Source organism: Kryptolebias marmoratus, linkage group LG7 (genome assembly GCF_001649575.2).
Source record: "Kryptolebias marmoratus isolate JLee-2015 linkage group LG7, ASM164957v2, whole genome shotgun sequence".
Lineage (NCBI taxonomy): Eukaryota > Metazoa > Chordata > Actinopteri > Cyprinodontiformes > Rivulidae > Kryptolebias > Kryptolebias marmoratus.
The window spans coordinates 12831945-12852029 of NC_051436.1; the positions used below are offsets into that span (position 1 = coordinate 12831945).

At 46.3% G+C, this 20085-nt stretch overlaps 3 protein-coding genes across 4 annotated transcripts; 2 read left to right on the forward strand and 1 right to left on the reverse strand.

Moving 5' to 3' along the window:
• Positions 1–206: 206 nt before the first annotated feature.
• On the reverse strand, positions 207–2040 carry smim20 (small integral membrane protein 20). The gene is made up of 3 exons (XM_017436148.3): positions 1836–2040; positions 1026–1082; positions 207–382 (listed from the first exon to the last, which is right to left on the reverse strand). Exons 1-3 carry the CDS (start codon positions 1942–1944, stop codon positions 339–341), a joined length of 210 nt encoding a protein of 69 aa, XP_017291637.1. The 5' UTR covers positions 1945–2040; the 3' UTR covers positions 207–338.
• Positions 2041–2242: 202 nt separating this feature from the next.
• man2b2 (mannosidase, alpha, class 2B, member 2) lies at positions 2243–11890 on the forward strand. Its single transcript, XM_017436125.2, has 19 exons — positions 2243–2470; positions 3047–3193; positions 4510–4615; positions 4713–4885; positions 6025–6140; positions 6393–6570; positions 6686–6884; positions 6963–7153; positions 7244–7415; positions 7921–8057; positions 8142–8419; positions 8520–8711; positions 8816–9059; positions 9148–9258; positions 9351–9543; positions 10517–10663; positions 11107–11219; positions 11369–11486; positions 11583–11890. Exons 1-19 carry the CDS (start codon positions 2339–2341, stop codon positions 11684–11686), a joined length of 3051 nt encoding a protein of 1016 aa, XP_017291614.1. The 5' UTR covers positions 2243–2338; the 3' UTR covers positions 11687–11890.
• A 1101-nt stretch (positions 11891–12991) lies between these two features.
• si:dkey-19b23.7 lies at positions 12992–19212 on the forward strand. Of its 2 annotated transcripts, none has more exons than XM_025010574.2 (8): positions 12992–13689; positions 13922–13993; positions 14071–14142; positions 15348–15535; positions 17127–17190; positions 17279–17462; positions 17542–17739; positions 17864–19212. In XM_025010574.2, the coding sequence occupies exons 1-8, from the start codon at positions 13681–13683 to the stop codon at positions 17971–17973; spliced, it is 897 nt and encodes a 298-aa protein (XP_024866342.1). In that variant the 5' UTR covers positions 12992–13680; the 3' UTR covers positions 17974–19212. The 2 variants fall into 2 exon arrangements, with proteins under 2 accessions (XP_024866342.1, XP_017291613.1); XM_017436124.3 differs by having other exon boundaries at positions 12996–13689; positions 17279–17444.
• Positions 19213–20085: the final 873 nt, after the last annotated feature.

The following is a 20085-nucleotide window of genomic DNA, read 5'->3' on the forward strand; positions in this document are numbered from 1 at the left end:
TACAGGCTGCATACCAGAGTGAAACTTTTGGAAATACAACTCTCCCTCTCAAAATAAAGCCCTCCGAAGGGTCGGGGGCTGCGTTGAAGCGACAGACGGGAATGGCGCGCCCCCTGGTGGACGACAATCGCACCTGTCCCATTTATGGTGAAAGACCCTGAGACATTTTACGTCCAACCCACGTGTCCACAAGGAGGAAGCCGAGGTGACATTTAAAGAGCTTTACATTTTATTTAGGGTGAAAAATATAACACACACACACTTTATTCACTCAAACACACACACACACCGAACGCTCGTGGTGAAGATCCAAGTCCAGGATCTTCCTGAGGGGCCCATCACTTGTCCGCGGGCTTGAACGGGTCGGACCAGATCTTCAGACCTTCAGACCAAACAACACACTCGTTAGGGTCACCGTGGTAACAACACAACTGTGTCTGTCACTCCCTGGCTGCCGAGTTCGTGAAAGAAGCGGACTGAAAAGTAAGCCTCAGACACACGGTCGCCGTGTGAAAACTAGAACGGCGAAAGATGCCAATGGTCACAACTGGGATTTAAAACCAAAACAGGTTTTTTTATAGCTTATGTAGGAGATATGACAAGTTAAAAAGAGCCGTCACTTCCAGGTTTGAAGTGAATATTTGCAGCTAAAATAAAATCGAAGTCTATGGGGACGTGGACACTTATACTCATATTCAAAGGATGCCGTTCTCCTCGCAGCGGCACGTTTTGATGTGTAATTTGAGTGTTTTCATTCTGAGGTATGCAAGATAAAGGACAAAGTTTTTACCGGAATAATAACGATAATAATAATAATAATAATATTAATAATAATAATAACAATGAAGGTGCGTCAGTGTTTGTGCATCGGCGCCCTTTGTGAGTTTGGGCTACGTTTCTGTGTTCCGTTTGTTTTAGTGTTTTTCTTCTCCATCCATCTATTCATAGCGTGTGCTTTAATCTAACGGACTATAACCTGCGGCGAGAAGGTCTTAACGTGTCGACGGTATCTGTAACGTCCTTACCCACAGGCTGCACGTCCGCCTGGTTGATTCCCGCCCGGTTCACCCTTTGGACTTGTCCTAGCAGGAAGAGGAGCACAGGAGACAGGTGATATGTGGTGAAGATGAGGAAAAAATCAAAACGTCTGACACACTCCAGATACCGTTTTCAGAAGTTTTAATTGCTCTCTTTTTGTTGGCTTTATCCATAAATGAAAAGAAACCAAATTATTTGTTTTCGCTGGCCCTTTATATCTTCTTAAAGACTGGTTTTGACCACAAAATCAAATAAATACATCATCATCAACTTTATTTATATAGCACTTTAACACCAGCCACAGCTGAAACAAAGTGCCGAACATCAGTAATAAATAAAATAAGCATAAAAATAAATAACAAGGCTAAACACACAAAAATGAATTAAAAACTCAATTTCAAACACATAGCAGAAAGTGAAGTGTTAGACATACTTCATCACCTGTTTTTGTTTGAGCTAAACTACTTTCTTCCTTTAAAGCAGAATATATTAATATTTTCACCCTACACTTGCTGTAGAGATGAGGTTGTTTATCTTTAGGAGGAAACACCCATGAGTTAAATTGAATTACTGGGGGGCAAAACGTTAAAAAAACGAATAATTTTGAAGATGCTAGCTAAATAAAAGGCTAAGCTCTGTCATAAATTAGCCAAAGTTAGCTAGAAGCTTCTTCGTCGAGAAAACAGCATTTTATAGCCTCGAAATAAACACCAACACTCAACTTTAGGCTTTCCAGGGACATTAAATGTGTGTCTGTAACCGATTGTGTAAGTGTTGAGTAATTATTAATGACTTACTGTACTCGTCTTTGTGCGTTAGAGGATACACGAATATGGGATAAAACGCAGCGGCTACCGCCGTAATGAAGCCTCCGAATATCAGCGCAAATTTCATGTTTTTAGACATTTTCTCGGTAGCATCTGAACGTACTTCTTCACCTTCTAATAGTCGCTGTGTTTACATCGACTGCTTCCGGTGTGAAAGGTCGCAGTCTCGCTTTTTTTTAAAAACAGTCGGAGTCGAGAGACACTTTTCGGGCTGCGCGGGCTTCCGTAGCGGATGATTTGTCAAAATATGGGATACGTTCCTTTTCAATCAGCCGGGCAACCACCTGGCTGATACGCCGCGTTCAAATAATAGAACGAGTCGCAAGCTCCGCCCACCCCGGTCAGCCGCGTCGTCAACCGGGCGGCAAAGCGGCCAACCGGTCACATGCTAAAGCACAAAAACAACAACACGATCAGGAAGTGAAGGCTGGGGAAAGTTATCTAAGAATTTTTCCTCCTTATGGGACAGCAAAATGAGACTTTTTTCTGTTTTTGCGTTTATTTGCTGCTTTTGCTCGCATGAAGCGACAGCGGAGGATCAGCCCATTCAGGCATTTGTGATTCCCCACAGTCATATGGATGTAGGCTGGGTGTACACTATTCAGGTTTGTTACCTTTCCCAGCTTTATTGATCACGTGAGATCCTTGTTTTCTGCAACATTGTTATTATTAACCCTGGTACAACTAGGCGACCGTGGCTAAAACAAAAAAACAAACAAATGGCTACAACTCAGCCAGTTTTGCAGATACTGATCTAATATTTGGTGTGGTAGTAGCTGAGAGTCGTCCCTAACACACATTCTGAGCTCTGACAGCTCGGACAAGATCTTCCATTAACTATTGGAGTCAACTCTATCTCATAAACCACAGGACAGATTTGAACAAAACTCCAGGACAACAATAATTGGATGTGCATCCTTAACCGATTACCTTTTGGAGTCAGCCCAATTCAAGATGGCTGCTACGGCCAAGTGACCCCAGCAAACGCAGACGTGGCTACAACTGAGCCAGTTTTACAGACATCGAGCTACAACTCGGTGCGGTAGAGAGTCGGCCCCAACATACACACATCCTGCAATACCTCACAGTATCTGATGGGGTTGTGTATGATGTCATTTATAAACGGCTTTATCTGTGTGTGTGTTTATTCTAACTAAGAGTGTGTGTTTTTTTCTTTATAGGAGAGTATGCACGCCTACGCAGCCAATGTGTACAGCAGTGTGACAGAGGAGCTGTCAAAGGTCAAAGAGCGCCGGTTCATCGCCGTGGAGCAGGAGTTCTTTCGGCTGTGGTGGGACACGGTCGCTTCAGACTCCCAGAAGAAACAAGTACGGACCCCGTGTCGATGTTAAATTCTTAAAAATAATCTCAAACTTTAGTCCTTTGTTTTCAGTGAGCCAGACCTTCTTGTCATCGTTTAAAGTGGTCGGGATCAATAGCAAACCCTTAAAGATTTTCTTTGGACTTTGGCTGCTTTCTTGTCATTTTTAAGCACAGTTTTTGTCGCTTATCTTCCTCAAACAAACAGTTTGTTTTGCTTGCGTGATGCAGGCAATGCAAAACACGCACATTACAAAGAACTTAGCAGTAAAAATCATTTCAATTCGGAGCTTCAGGCTCCTTATTTGCAGCTTCCTGTCATGAAGACACAATTTGTTCCAATTTCTTTAATTTCATCTATGAAACACATATAAAATATCACAGTTTGACACATAAAACAGTAATTTTAACACAGACAAGGTGATTTCCAAAAGGCTGTTAGTTAGAAAGGATGAAGATGCGACTCTCGGGTCTTGCTTCAGGTCTTTTATCCCTGTTTCTTGAATAAAAGACTTTCATCCATTGGAGGTATCTTTTAGGCCCCAACGCTTCTTCTAAAATGGATTCTTCTCGTTCCATGCAGCCGATTTATACTAAAAGTGTAACTCTCACTGTTAAACACATTAAAGTTTGAGGTCACATGGTTTTATATTTAACAGATGCAAATTTTTAGTGACTATTTTGCGGCAGATTTTGGTCACCGGACTCTTTTCAGTTTCGTTTAAAGTCTCAGCAGCCAATGGGAGGTAAGGCTGCGCCCTCTCCTGGTCAGGTGTAGAACTGGCGGCCATCTCCTCCTGAGTAGGAATACCCAAACTGGATGACTGAACAGCCAAAGGCCCTCAGAAAACCCCAAAACTATCTATCAAAATACATTCAAAACACTTTTTGCTTCTGGGAAACAAAAAGTGAAGAAATGAATGAAACAGTACACTTTCTGATGTTTAAATACCAACAACGGGGTCCAACTTTCAGTTTGACTTCCTCCTCTGTGTGTGTGTGTGGCCATGTATTTGATACATTGTGGGGACAATTTTCCTAACATATACTACCTTGTGAGGACCAACTGCTCCTTGTGAGGACCAAAGCCTGGTCCCCACGAGGAGAAATTGTGTTTTTGGGTTAGGGGTTAGGTTTAGGACTAAGGTGTGAATTGAGTTTAGGTTTGGTTTAGGGTTAGGTATGTACTGGTAATGGTTAGGGTTAGGGTAAGGGTCAGGGTTAGGCTGTAGTTAGGGTGTAGAAATGAATGGAAGTCAATGGAAAGTCCCTGCAAAGATAGAGAGACATAACATGTGTGTGTGTGTGTGTGTGCACCTTCTAGGTGCGACAGCTCGTGAAAGAAGGTCGACTCGAGTTTATCATCGGGGGCCAAGTGATGCACGATGAGGCTGTGACGGACCTGGACGACCAGATCTTGCAGCTGACGGGTAATCCAGCCCCTCCCCCTTTCAACCCCCCCCCTTCCATGTGCGGTTTGCGAGCCGTGACTTACGCCACACCGCGATTCCGCTGTTTCTGTTTCAGAGGGCCACGGCTTCCTCTACGAGACGTTCGGTGTGCGCCCTCGCTTCTCCTGGCACGTCGACCCATTCGGAGCGTCCGCCGCCACGCCGGTCCTGTTCGCCCTGGCGGGGTTCAACGCGCACCTCATCTCCCGTGTCGACTACGACCTCAAAGACGGCATGCAGAGGGACAAGGTCAGGGGCAGGTCCGATTCAAGTATCTGTGCGCCTGAATGCGATGGTGTCCCTGACACGCAGTCTGACGGAAAACAACTAAAGTTAGGAGGCGTTGAAGCGTCGTGTGACTGTACTGCAGTGATTATAATGTCAGATCAGACGGATAATGAAGCTGACAGCGCGGACACACTGCTGGTCCCATGTCGGCAGGGTGTAGCACCGCCTCGGTCCCGGGTTTGAGCGTTGATTCGGATTGGAGCAGAGTCAAACATCTGTCGTATCCCGTCTTGTGGCCAACTGAGCCACAGCCGTTGTAACCAGCCCTCGATGTCCATTGATACACATGCTGCGTGTGAACAGCGTAGTCTCGTCGACAGGCTGTCTCAGGAGGGACAAAACGTGTGGACACAGGACGTCACTGAGGTAACGCTGCACCGTCCGGGTCCGCTGAACCAGAGGTGACCTGAAGTCACACCCTGTGGCACACCCACACATCGATAACCCTAATGTGTCTCTCTGCAACCTCGACGAGATCGGTCCTCTTCCCTTGGCTCCGTCACACACAAACACCGCTCCAAACACAGTCACCTTTGCTCCCGGCCTTCGCTCTGGCGATCGTGGCATCCTACACGTGGGACGGTGAACCCGTAGCCAGGCTGATGCTAGTCGTCAAGATATAATGTGGGATGAACGGTGTTGTAAAGAGACCAGTACCTGTGTCTGGATGGCAGGCACAGATATCACGGAAGTCCTGCTTGCTTGCTGCTCGGTTCGCAGTGCGGTGATCGTCTCTCGGTGTGGATGCCCTCATACACCCTTTGGTTCCAACGCCGGACCACCGAGGCATCTGTTTGCCTCTCATGCCAGGCATGATACGACCACCTGGCCTCACTCAGACCCACAATCTGACCCCCGTCACACTCCTTCAAGTACTGGTAATGCCGTTTAACGTCTCCGCGAGGCATCCCCCGTATCCGGCGACCTTCACTCCTTGTGTCAACTGTACCGTTGGATGCTCAGGGAACTACCTGATAACACGATCACACTTCCTTTAGTAGCCAGTTGCATCTGTAATGGACCTACTCCACCTGGGTGCTTAAGTGTTTGGTTGACAGTGAGTGCAGTGGCCTTATTTCCCGCAACCATTTTCTCCGTAGAAACTGCAGTTTGTGTGGCGAGGCTCTCCGTCATTGAAAGCCCAGCAGGAGATCTTCACTCACACCATGGACCAGTTCAGCTACTGCACTCCATCACAGCTGCCGTTCTCCAACAGGTAGGCCACGAGTGCCTTTGTGACACTTTCACGTTCGCCCAGTAAATCGGGTATTTAACCATGTGCTTCTGTGAGTGTATTTCTAATCAACTCCCTTTTATTCTAAGGTCCTTCAGAATGTAAGTTTTATAAAAAATGTGCCAAAAACAATTGATAACAAAAGACTCTAGTCATTGAAAATGTACTAAATGTTTTATTTGACCTGTTTTCTGATCAAACAGACGTTTTAAAACAAACATTTCTTTCCTGTAGTTCTGGTTTCTATTGGAACGGAGTTGCTTTGTTCCCCAACCCTCCCAAAGATGGAGTCTACCCCAACATGAGCCTTCCCGTCACCAAGGAGACGATCCAACCCTACGCCAAGACCATGGTGGAGAACATAAAGCGGAGGGCCGCGTGGTTCAGAACGAACCACGTTCTCTGGCCGTGGGTCAGTGAACACGCCGTGTTGAGTCTTTTTTTTAGTCCTTCTCTGCCACGTAACTTCAGCCGTTTCCCTGGAAACCGTCTTATTGGACGTGCTTGCTTGGCCCGTTGTGTTTCAGGGTTGCGACAAGCAGTTCTACAACTCCTCGGTGCAGTTCGGAAACATGGACCCTCTGATGAAGTACATCAACCAGAACAGCAAAGAGTTCGGGGTCACGGTTCGGTACGCCACTCTGGGCGAATACTTCCAGTCCGTTCACCAAACGAATCTTACCTGGGACGTCCGCGGGAGTGAGGACTTTCTACCGTATTCCACCGGTGAGCCGTGTGTGTTTTAACGCCAAAGAGAACAAAAGCGGGTCTCGTTTCTGATTCTGAGCGTGTTCTGCTTCCTAGAACCATACCAAGCGTGGACGGGGTTTTACGCCTCCAGAAACGTCCTGAAAGGCGCCGCGAGGCGGGCCAGCTCCCTGCTCCACGCAGCAGAGACTCTTTTCACTCGCTACCGAATCAGTTTCCCGGACGGACCTGTGGCTAAAGACTGGGCCCTGGATAAACTCCGGGCTCTACGCTGGGCTGTCTCTGAGGTAATCCATCCCCGTGGTCATGAAATAAAACAGTTTTATGGTCGCGACGATGAGTTTTCGAAACAAAACACTTTTGGTGTTTGTTTTTAGGTCCAGCATCATGATGGCATCACTGGTACCGAGTCTCCCAAAGTGGCCGAAATGTACACGCAGCATCTGATGGAGGCCATGATGGGAGTCGAGGAGCTTCTTGCCGCGCTCTTCCTGCTGCCGCACAACCCCGCCTTCTCCAGCGTCCCCGACAGCAGCCTCCATGAGAAAGGTGCAAACGAGTGCGCTAATATTCCCGACTCGTTTTCCCATGTGTCGTTCTGATCCAGTTTGTTTCATTTTAGCAGAATCTAAATGAACGTTTTGAGCGCAGCTTCACGTTTTATTACAGTTTCTGACCTCTGACCAGGAGAAATCAGAGCCAACGCCAGATAACGTTTATTTTCCTACACCTCTTGACGTATTCCCCAAACCTTTATGTGGTGTCATTCCTCTAAAAGCAGCCGTGAGTTTTGTTGTGGACTGAAAGGAAACAAAGCAGTCCTGTTGACATTTTTGTTGAAAGTATTGGAACTAAGCTAACTTTGCTTTCTGCGTTTACACTTAAGGCCCCATATACACCACTCCAGGTACATTTTTAAACTAAATTTTTAAACTAAATTTACTTAGTTGGGTAATTTGATGTGATGGTAACAAAGGAATAAGCTCTTGGTTTATTGTTTATTTTGGTTTATTGTCTCAATGAGGTGGTCGTAATAATAATTTTCTGACCCCAGGTGTTGATGAGGGTCTGGAGCAACACGTCATCATTTACAACCCGTTAGCCTGGAACATCACCACCCTCGTTAACATGACCGTGGCGTTCCCGAGCGCAGCCGTCTACGATGACGGCGGGCAGCCTGTCCCTGCGCAGGTAGCTTACTCGTCCTGTCAGGCGTGGTTCCTTTGCTCCTGCGTGTTGTGAACTGAAAGGAAACCCGTCTCCTCTTTGCTGCAGATCCAGAGGTCGGCGCGGTCCAACGCGTCCTACGACCTTTTTGTCGTCGTTGAACTGGGCGGCCTTCAGAACAGGAAGTACGCGATCAGGTTCTCGGAGACAGCGTGTTCCGAACAGCCCGGGTGTGCGCGAATGTACGCCGCAAAGGGGGTTGCGTTTGAGAGGCGCAGTGTGAAGAACTGGGGGAAAAAAGGACGGCGGCTTCTGCCTGTCCTGAGTGAATGCTACAAACTGATGTTTGACCAGGACACCAACCTCCTGCACAGCGTTACTTACCTGTACGTCTTTACGCCTCGATCACTCTGAAACACGGACATTTTAGGCCCTTACTGGAACACAGCTAACCCGGAGTATCACCTCTCTTTTTGTCACTGGTAGTCAGGAAAAGCGGCGAGTCAGGGTGACCCAGGACTTCTGGGAATACAATGCGAATGGAGATGTAAAAGCAGGTCCCATCTCTGACAACTACATCTTCAGCACCAACGGCTCAGCTGTTCGGGCCTACAAGGCTGTCCAAATGGAGATCATCCCGGGGAAGATTGTTACCGAGGTCCGACAGTACTTCTACAGGTGGGTAGAACCACCGCTTGGGTTCGGATTTCTCCAGTCTCGTGTCGTCTCCGATCTCTTTTCTTGTTAACTGCGAGCCGCACTCTTGAACCGATCTTTTCTAGAGAGGACAGCGACAAGGACTACGCTTACTCGATCACCACCCGCGTCCCCAAATGCTTCGGCGCCGCACCGCAGTGCCAGAGACTGGAGCAGACCTACTCGTTGGGTCCCCTCCGTCTCAACACGGAGGTCGTCCTCAGGACCGCCTCGTCCCTCAAGAACAACCAGACTCTGTACACTGATGACAACGGCTACCAAATGATGAGGAGGACATACAGGAAATTCTCTAACAACACTTTAGCAAGGGTGGATTTTTTTGATAAATTTGTCTTTTTGTTTTATCCAAAGCAGTAGTAGATATGTGTCAGTATTTTTATATTCCGACGTTTTGCAGAATTACTTCCCCATGGTTCGGGCAGCCTTCATTGAGGATGACCTCAGCCGGCTGGTGCTCCTCAGCGACAGAGCTCACGGTGCGTCCAGTCAAGCCGACGGGCAACTGGAGGTACGTAAAATGCCACCAAGGCACACTCTCTTCGAAACTTCTGGCATTTTAACGGGTGTTTTTTTTTTTTTTGTTGTTTCTCTTTCTCTCAGGTTATGCTCCATCGACGGCTCTGGAACAACTTGGCGTGGAACCTTGGCTACAACCTGACGCTAAATGACAGCTCTGTCGTTAGGCCCACCCTTTGGATGGTGCTGGGCTCCGTGAGTGAGACCTCCAAGCTGCACCAGAGGGCGGCGATAGAGCTGCAGCACAGACCTGTTGTCGTACCGATAGACCAGCCTCGTAAGTTACCTGATACTTAAATACCCAATACCTTTGAAGTCTACAATTGTGTTGGCTTCTAATTGGTTTAAATCCTACTTAACAGAAGCTTTTCTTTCAGTCTGAGCAGTTTATTAACATCAACAGCTTCAATAACATATGAGATCCCTCAGGGCTCTATATTCAGACCTTTATTCTTTCTTTTTTTTTTCCTTTCTTATGTTCTTGTTTGGGTAAACTTTAAATAAATTTAAATGTTACTCCATTGCTACACCAATAATTACCACACCTATTTCCTCCTCAAAAAGAAAACTACAGTCTCCTCAAAGGTCCTGCTGGACTGTCTTGGTGACTTAAAGTCGCACGTGGCGCCAAACGTTTTTAACCTAAATGAACAAAAAGAAATTTAGAAATACTACTTATTGGGCACCTCGGACCTCCACTCATCTTACTGTAAGAATCTCGACACTTTGGAAAGGTTAAAAAATCTGTGAGTAATTTTTAATGTTCTTTAGTCAAACATTTGTCCTAATTGTGTTGATTTTTAAATCTGTGCTGAAAATGTTGTTAGTTGAAGGCAGATAATTAAATATCATTAGAAGAAAATTAAAAATGATGTCAAAGATGAAATGAGCTATAATTGATTTGGGAACTTTTCATAAAGTTCTTCTTTTGTGATATCGCAATAATGTTGACTTTATCGCCACCTAGTGGTTTTACAGCCTTTTTCAATTTTAAAACTAAAACATTTTTTCATTATTTTATCGGTGGTTTATCTTGTTCTCTTTGGGACATGTTCTATTTGTTTGTTTGTTCACACGTTCTCTTACATTTACAGCACTTTGGTTTTTTTATGCGCTCCTAAAACAAATTGGGCCTAAACTTTAACATTTATTGAGATACGATTAAAAAACAAACAAAGAGGCTCTTTCAGGACTTGTGCATAAATTTGCTATAGTTTTTTTAAGTATACAAAGTCCTTCTTTCGTCATAGGGAAGCCCTGGCAGGAGAAGGAGCCCGGGCTGAGTTCACCGGTGTCTCCGGTAGTTCTCCCTCCCAACCTGCACCTGCTCAGCCTCAGCGTCCCCGGATGGAACTACAGCTCTGCTCACGACGTCCACCTCAGCCACGTTCACTCAGGTAAACTTACAGCACTGAAGCCTTTGAAGCACTAAAGGTGCCGTCATACTCTATAAGACGTCAAGAAGTCGGTTCCCGGTCACGTGGTTGTTAGTTTTCACACACCTTTCATCGTCCACGAAACACTCGGATCAGAACTCCCAGGAAGCTCCTCTTTCCTCCTGCGGCGTTAAAATGACTTCTCAGCTCTCCTGTCCTTGTTCAGATTTTTGCTTCCCTTACCGCGACCAGACGTGTTTATTAAACAGACTGAGACAGAACACACCGTTTGGAAATCTGATGGTGAACAATAATGAGAGAACGAAGGGAACGTGTCCCTATGCTGCCCGGCCCCCGAGGCAAAGTGAAGCAATTTTCATCACGAGACTGAGAGCCGACTTCATGACTTCTCCTGGATAAACGACGCTCGGGTCGTTTATTTTGAGTGTGTGCTTTCCACACAGGTAAAAACCTGCGCTCCGAGCCGGATTTCGACCGGGTTCTGTTGAGAATCATGCATCTGTTCGAGGAAGGGGAAGACCCCGAGCTTTCGAAGCCGGTCACAATAAACCTGAAGGTACTGATGCAGAAAATCTTAGACCTGTAACGACATGGGGTTTATAAGAAAGCTATCTGCTTTTTTTATTATTTATGTGATTTAAATGAGCCGCTTTTTATTTTCTTGGGTGGTGGTTAGTTGTTACCGGTTATTTCCCGTGTACCCAGGAGGTTCTGCAAGGCGTCGGGGAGGTGAAAGTGCTGGAGGAGCGATCTCTCACAGGAACCTGGGACATCGCCCGTCTGCAGAGGTGGACGTGGAAAACTGCAGATAACTTGGAAAAACGTACGACCTTTGTGTAAACCGGACAGGGCAGAGACCGTCACAGTTATGTTTAATGCAATTCAAAGAATCGGCTTATTTGTTTTTATTTCATTTCAGACAATCGACCATATCGGAGCGGCCAAGACAAAGATTTCACCGTAACCATCTCACCCAAGGAGGTCAGAACCTTCTTTGTTCACTTCAGCTCCGGGAGCCTTTAGGCCGGAGGGAGGATCGGGTCTCGTCTTCTGCGAAGATCGCTGCCGTCTCCTGATGAATCGTGACGTTCGCTCCTGAAGATTTAATCCACGGCCACTTTAATTACTGCAGCTTTTGCACAGTGCGTTGATTTTTGTACAGATGCGTTGATGAAGTCTGAACTTGTGACTCGCTCAGAGTAAAGTGATTATTTTTTTCTCACTTCTTTAAATCTCTCTTTGTCATTCTTTCGTCTTGAGAAAACATAAAGGTTGTCTGATTGTGGGGTCCGCAGACGAGGGAGACACAACCCGCCATCTTTGTCAAAATTGAGGTTGTAGTTTGTAAATGTGTACCTATAAATTAACTTTTTAAATTGATTTTTATATGTATTTATTTTGCACAATTACCAAGCATTCATTGTTACACACCTGTCCTAAAATACAACATAGAACAAAAAAGAACTGCACAGCTGGACACCTTATGGGTCAAGGATGATCCCGATTGATTTCAAGATCATGGCGTCAAAGATCAAGGTCACAGGTGAACCCTTTGGGAAAACCTTGTCTGTGCTCTAACTCTGTGGTCATGTAACATAGGAACGTCAAACCAGATAGCTAGACACTCCATGTGTCAGGGATGATCCCTTTTGATTACAATGTCATAGGGTTTAAAGGTCAAGGTCACAGGTGAACCCTTTGGGAAAACCTTGTCTGTGCTCTAACTTTGCAACTGTGTAACGTAGCAATGTTAAACTGCACATCTGGTTACCTCATGTGTCAAGGATGATCTCAATTGATTTCAACATCATGGTGTTTAAAGGTCACGGGTGAAACCCTTTGTGACAACCTTGTTCAATCTGTAACTCTGCAATGGAGTAACTTAAAAATGTCAAACTGCACAGCTGGACACGTCGTATGTCAAGGATGATCCCCATTAACTTAAAGGTCATGGGGTCAAAGGTGAAGGTCACCAGGTGAACCCTTTGTGAAAACCTCACACATGCTCCAACTCCAGACACATGTCTTGTTGTGTGAGAGGATTCACGCTTTGGACAATTTTCTGACAGGCGTACAAATTATTTTATGCCACACTAAGCTAAGCTAACTAGCCCATAGCAACATTTACAAAAATGCACACAGATACTAGAGTTGTAAATTTATTTACCCAAGTCTTGTAATGAAGCAATATTTTTTTTAAATATAATGGGGGTGTTTTGTTTGTTTTTGCACATTATCTGACTGTAAAAAAAAGAAGAATTTAGAACCAAGTTATTTGGTCGAACAGCCATGCTAACGCTACATACAGTTTTTTTTAATGAAATTATGTTTATTCATCTATTTCACAATCATTTTATTATTATTATTATTTAAATCAACTTTAGTTACTGTCTTTTTTTATTTTATTTTTTGACTGGCAATCAATCTAATTATAATATTTTGCAAATTTCATATTCACAAGTGTAAATTTTCATCATCTTCACCTCTTTTTATAGTTTTGGTTAAGGAAATCGAACTCCATTTAGCCACTATTTCCAAAAGTATGAACAAAAAAAGCTGTAAATACATATGAATGTTGTAGATCTCTAAATATTTTTAATTTTTCATGGCTGTAATATCTGCTCTCAATACCAATGTATTGACTCTTGAAGCTACACCCCTGGCATAATTTATATATATATATATATTATATTTTTCTCTGTTTATGTAAACAAAGATGTTCATTAATATAAAAAAACGCTTCATACAGCTAGCTCTGCTGGAGTTAGCAGCCGGGCCGCAGTTCTCCGAGGCGGCCACCAGGGGGCGCCAGACCCCCGCCGCCGAAGCCGAGGAGGGACAACACCCGAGGAGAGCCACGCATCCGTCCGCGGCCAGCATCACGGAAAAGGAACGGAGGAGAAATGAGGAGTTTGTGGTCAAACAGCAGCAGATAGGTCGTGTGTGTGACCACAGAGCAGCTCGTAACATGTCCGCCTGCGACAGAAGGAGGACGTCTTCCGGTGATTTAGAGTAAAATGAGCGGTGTAAGTACTGTCTGGGATGGGGTTTTTTTGTTTGTTTGTTTGTTGTTGCCTGTAGATGAACCCTTCTCTTCCATGTCAGCTTGTGTTATTGTTTCATTTACGTTTATTCTCACTGTCAGAGGAGGTGCTGGAAGCTGGAAGGAGGTGCATGTGTTGCTAGGAGACCAGACGGGGAGGATGCTGGCAGGTTGTTCATGTTCAGATGTAATTCTCATGTCTGTGTCTGAAACAGAAGAGAGAGAGGGAGCAGAGGAGGAAGCTGCAGCTCTTCCTGAGCGAGCTGGCTTTACTCGGATCGCTCCAGGTCTGACCATCGCACGCAGTCCCGTCGGCGAAGGCGTCAGAACAGCCCCTGACCTGTCGTTCTGCTCGCTTCCACAGGGGTTCAAGTACTTCCAGCCGTGGCTGAGAGGCAAAGAGGAGCTGCTGCTGACGGTGGTCAACGAGGATCTGGTCTGGTTTCTGTTCCCTTTTGTTTTTGTGCACAAGTTACTTAGTTAAAAAACAATATATATAAACATGTTCAGTCACACAGTGACTCTGATGAGCAACAAACATATCAAAGGTTTAAACAAACAGATTGTACAATTTGTTTGGGGGGGAAAAAATAAAAGTAAATTTGAATTTGATGGCAACAACACAGGCTGACCAGTCTGCATCAAAATGTGTCTAAAAACAGTGGAAACATTTCAGAATAATGTTCCTTGAATGAAACTTGGAACCACTTTGAATCTCCCATCATCTACGGTTCATAATATCATGAAAAGATTTCAAGGATCTGCAGAAATCTCTGAGGTCAAAGGTCAAAAGACTGAAAGTTGTGATCTTGGGGCCCTCAGGGGCCGCTGCAGTAAAAACAGGTCTGGTTCTGTTCTGGACTCAGGGACATGTCCACCCTGCTGTCCACTAATGCTGCTTAAAGCTCTATCAGGCAGAGAAGAAGCCAGATGTGGACACCATCCAGAAACTCTGCTGTCCTCTCTGTGTCCCACGTCCTCCATACTTAAGAGGACAGGGGCCGTCCAGCCTGTTATCAGAGCACAGTTCAACAGGCTGCCTCTCTGATGGTATGGGGGTGCATTAGCGCCTCTGCTCTGGGCAGCTGACACATCTGGAAAGACTCCATCCATAAACAGCTTCTACAGCATCTGTTCCCATCCAGACGGCGTCTTCTTCGTCTTTCAGCAGGACGATGTTAAACCTCAGACTGCCTCCATCCCAGCAGCAGAGCTTCAGAGACGAGTCCAGGAGCTGAACTCAGCTGCCTCATCATCATCATCATCATCATCATCATCATCATCATCATCATCATCATCATCATCATCATCATCATCATTATGACACCAAACGATCCAACTAAGACTCAGGACTGCTGAGCAGCTGGAATCCTCCATCAGAGCAGAATGGGACAATGTTCCTCTAAAACCTCCAGCAGCTGCTCTCCTCAGGTCCAGATGTTCACAGACTGATGGTAGAAGAAGAGGAGAGGCTTCACAGAGGGAAACATGGAGCTGAAATAACTGTGCTGCTGCCATCAACTTCAAAATGATCTGATTCTTCTCCTACAAATGGCTCAATCTCTCACTTTGAACATTTTGATGTGGATGATTGTATCTGACAGCTTTGTGGTTCCCTTCCTCTTCTCTCCCTCCTGGCAGGGCTGGCGTTCTCCGGGGTTCTTGGTGTCCAGAGCGTCCTCGTTCTCCTCCTCCTCCTCCTCCTTCAGCAGCGGCAGCAGCAGCAGCAGCAGCAGTTCTCCCAGCGTGGACAGCAGGAGCGGCTCGCCTCGGGGCCCGCCGGACCTCCAGCCTCGCCCGCACGCCAAAACGCAGCCGCACGCAGCCAGGTGTGTGTGTGTGTGTGTGTGTGTTCACGGTAACACATATGTGTTCGCTTTCAGAGCGTGGTGTTAAGGAGGAGGATCTGTTTGCTTCTCCTTGTTGGAATGCATGTGAAATGTGGCCATTTTGTCATTTTCCTGCTTCTTCTTCTGCTTTCCATTTTCTAAAATCAGACAGAGTAAAACCAAGCTCACAAAACTTCCTCCCCTGCATTTAGACTTCCAACTATAATCCTTTTAGATGATTTTTCCCAGTCAAACAGCTTTGAATAACACTGCACCGCACTCCATGACACAACTATAATTCACACTGATAAAACAAAATCAATCAAGACATGCAGTATTGGAAAGTTCTTTTTTTTAATTAAAGAGAAGCACACTCCGACAACTTCTCTCGGACCAAAAAAGTTTAATAACCACCAGACTTGTTAGCTACACTCACTGTTAGCCAGTCCTTTCACTGAAACCAGGCCACAAAAAAACTTTCATTTTGCCGCTTTTCGTTTTTTTTCCAATATCCTTTGGTCTGTCCGCCCTCAACCTCTTCACTTCCGGTTTTCCCCCCCAAAAAAGCCTTTAGGAAAACGAGTGAGAAATTAAAAAATCCACCTCGTTTATGTTCATCTTGCTCGCCTCGCCATCACATTCACTCAGTCTACGCCAAACCCCGCCCACGTACACGGCACGTTATCGTACGTCCACTCTCATTGGCTGAAGCCTGAGGCCTTGGGCTGACCCTGGGCTGAACTAATGAGCAGCAAACCGAGGTGGGCGGGACAAGACGCCTGTCAATCATTCTGCACCAGGAAAGACATTAAAGGATCGGGGCTGTGAAAAGTTAGCCCTTTGGAAAGACTCTGGGGTTTACTCGAGACTGGCACCGGTTTTGTTATAAATTTACAAAATGTGATAAGATATTTTAAATTTGTGTTTATTAGGTATTTTAACATTTTTATTGTAAACAACAGAGAGGACTGAGCCCGACGAGCCCACTGATACCAGCCGTCCCTGCATTAATTTCACCGACCCCGCCTGTTGTTTATCAAATTAAGCAGCAGGTGGCGCTCATTCTCAGTCCAAAGATTAGCGCTGAAATGAAGAATCTGTGAATAAGTTTACGGGATAAAAAAAACACCTCTGGTGAAACGAGGCACAGCTCATTAAACCAGAAAAAAATCTGTTTGAAGGGCGAGGTGAGTTCAGCCTTAATTAACCAAATATACAATTCACAAACAGAGAAAACAAAAACAAAACAAGTCACCCCGCCAAAGCGCTTTGCATGAAGTGTAAGCCCTCTGGTTACGTATTGGGGATGACTCTCAGCTGCTACCACATCAAATTTTACCTCTGCATCTGTAAAACGAACTGCGTTACAGCCACTTTTGCGTCCGCCAAGGTTGATTAGCTGTGGCGGCCATCTTGTATCGAGTTGGTTCCAAAAGCTAATCAGTTGTAGAGGTACAACCAGCGATTACTTCCTGAGAGTTTTACCGCTATCCATCCAGTGGTTCGTGAGATATTTTGCTAACAGACGGACAAACGAACGCACAGATACATTATCACCCGTCTGGAGTTAATCTGCCTTCTGTCCTCCCAGGGAGCCCGGCAGCGAAGACCACCTCCTCCCAGCGTCTCCCAGCGAGCGAGAAATGGCTGTACCTGTAAGCTCACACTTTAGAAACCCTCCAACCCGTGCCAGCCGCCGCCGCCGCCGTTAACCCGCCGACTCCTCCGCCCCCCCCCCAACAGGAGGTGAACTGCACTCTGTTCCTGCTGGCCGGCTACGTGAAGTACGGGCGCCCTCACGCCTGGATCCGCTCCAACCACGAGCGCCTGGTCAGCATCGGCGGCGCCGACTCGATGGTGAAGGACACGCCCATGAAGCTGAAGTCCGTCGCCGACTGGCAGACGCGGAGTACGGCGGCGACGATGAGTGTGGGGGGGTGGGGGGGGACGTTTATCGGAGGTTTTTATTTTTCAGGACAAAGAGGTTGTTTTTCGTCTCCTGGCAGGTGTCCATGTCTGGGACGTCGTGAGTGAGCTGGTGTCCCTCTGCACCGTGCCGTCCCCGTCCAACCCCTTCGCCCTGGACATGCGCTACGTCCAGGGCCTCCCCCTGCCGGACCGCTTCCTCGTCACGGGCGCCCTGCTCAACTTCCTGGAGACGTACGTGGTGTACGGGAACCGGGACGAGCTGCACTACAACAAAGGTGTCCGCTTGGTTCTTAAATCCGGCGTTCTGAACGAGCAGCGCGTGTTCTCGGACGCTCGGCCTCAGTAACTTCAGGCCACGGCTGAGCGTGGTTTTGATTTTATTTCTTCTCCTCGTTCCAGTGGTGGAGGAGGTGAAGCCTCTGAGGCGGCTGCACGTCCAGTCCATGCTGGAGCTGCAGCGACTCAGAGGGAGCCGAGGAGCGGCGGGCAGCCCGGCAGAGGAGCCTTAAAGGCATAGTTCCACTCTTTTAAAGGGAGGTTCATGAACTGTTCATGTCTGGCCTGTTGTAGACGGCTGTCTGAAGAAGTGTCTGAGCAGCTCGGCGAGCTGATGGATGGATAGGACCAAGGTGCACGGCTGCCATCTTAAAACAGCTCTAACCTTAAACATTTCAGAGGTTCAAACGCCATTTTAGAAAAGTTTATGTATCAGTTAATGTGGAGGTTCCTTTGTAAATCAGGTAAATCAGGTAAAGAAGGAACCAGACTGGAAGCAGATTAAGGCTGCGTTCACACCTGATAGTCCAGTAGACTCGGGTCGATCGGGGACCAAAATGTCAGCATTTGTTCCATTTTCAGCTGCTGTGGTTCTCATTCATGCTGCACTGAGTCAATCGAGTCCAAACTCTTTGAGCGACCTGTTCCCCCCCCTCACCCAAGAACTACTGAAGGAAACGACATGAAAACCTCTGAAGAAGACATCGAGCGTGACTTCCTTCTTCTGGAGAAATTAACAAAAATGGAGTGGCATCATATTGTTGCGGTTTTAGGATTCCTGTTCTGTCTGTGGTACATGTGTGAAACAAACCACGAGCCATTTCTCCCCCTGGTGGTAGAAACATGTTTGTTTTGGTTGTGTTTACCCACGAGGCCCTGCGCTGTAGTCCGCTTCCTGCTTTTGGAGCGGTCTCGTTCACATACGCATTCGGAACCGCGCCAGAGTTCACTTCAACCGAACCGAGACCAAAGTTTTTAGGCGGACCAGAGTTCACTTTTTTTTTTTGGGTCCGCATCAGAGTTGGATTGCTCGTTCACACGAACCTAGAGTTGGATTAAAGCGGACTGAACACAGCCTTAATCTTAATGAAGTCACTAAAGAGCGCATGCAGACTAGGACAGCTCACCCTAACAGGGGACAGGAGGTCAGCAGTGAATCTTTCCCAGAGGTGCCACAGCTAGCTGCCGCCGCTGCCAATTGACTTCTAAATAAAGAAGGCTGAACTGTGCGACGTGGAGGTTTCGTTAAACGGAGCCCCCGCGAACCGCAGCAGCCCCGCTTGGCCTCGTCTAGACTAGCCGTTAGCTCGTCAGACTCGAGCCCTTTCTCCATTCACAGAGCCGTCTGCGACAGGTAGGATGTTCACGGTTCATAATCCTTCCACAGACCCCCCCCTAATGTGAGCTCAACCATTTCTTGAATGTAGCTTTAATGAAAATCTATTAAAAAAGGGAAATAGTTTGCAGTTTGACATATTCTACAATTTGTTTCTGCTTCTCTTGAGACTGTGTGTGTGTGTGTGTGTGTGTGTGTGTGTCCGAATGCAGTTATTGAGTAGAAACCCGTCACTGTAGGAAAGCAACGAGTCACACGACAGAGTAAAACTCCCAGGACCTCTTCCTTTCGGACCTTCACCCCTCCAGAGAGTCTGAACCAGGACTTGTTTACTTCGGGCCAAATATAACCTTTAAAAAGGAAAAAACAAACAAAAAAAAAACCACTCCAACCTTTTTCTAAGTTTGGCTCCAGAAACATAAATCAGTCTGAGTTGGAACCTGTGCCAGTATTTGTTGTGAATCAGACCACGTACACGTAAGAACGTTGTATAAAAACTTTTATTAAAACTCCATAAAATACATATTTTAGATAAATATGTACACAGACACAAAAAAACAGAACACTGATAAAAATCCAGGCATGGTTAGTCCCTTTGAGAAACATAATTAAAAAAACAACAAAAAACATGTTGTGCTTTTTGTAAGATGCACTGATTTTAAGACTCATTTGTCCCAAACGGACTAAGAATAAGCAAAGTTTGGAGCCGAAACGAGACGTTGATCCTCCAACGGAAGCAGATCAGACTCCTCTCGTGTGTCTGCTGTTCTAATAAATAAAAATTAAGATTTAAAAAAAAAAGCTTTTACTGCTCCAACTGCAGATTCGCAGGCAGGAATTCCAGGACGTTCCTGGTCTCGGGCTTTTCCGGAGCAGGAATGCAGGTGCGTGTCCGTTACATTCCTCACGGAGGCTCCACGCCGGGGGGAGGGGGTGAAGATGCACAATGAGCTCTCTGTGGGGCTGCGGCTCCACAAAATATCTCTCGCCGCTGATCCCCCCCCCCCCC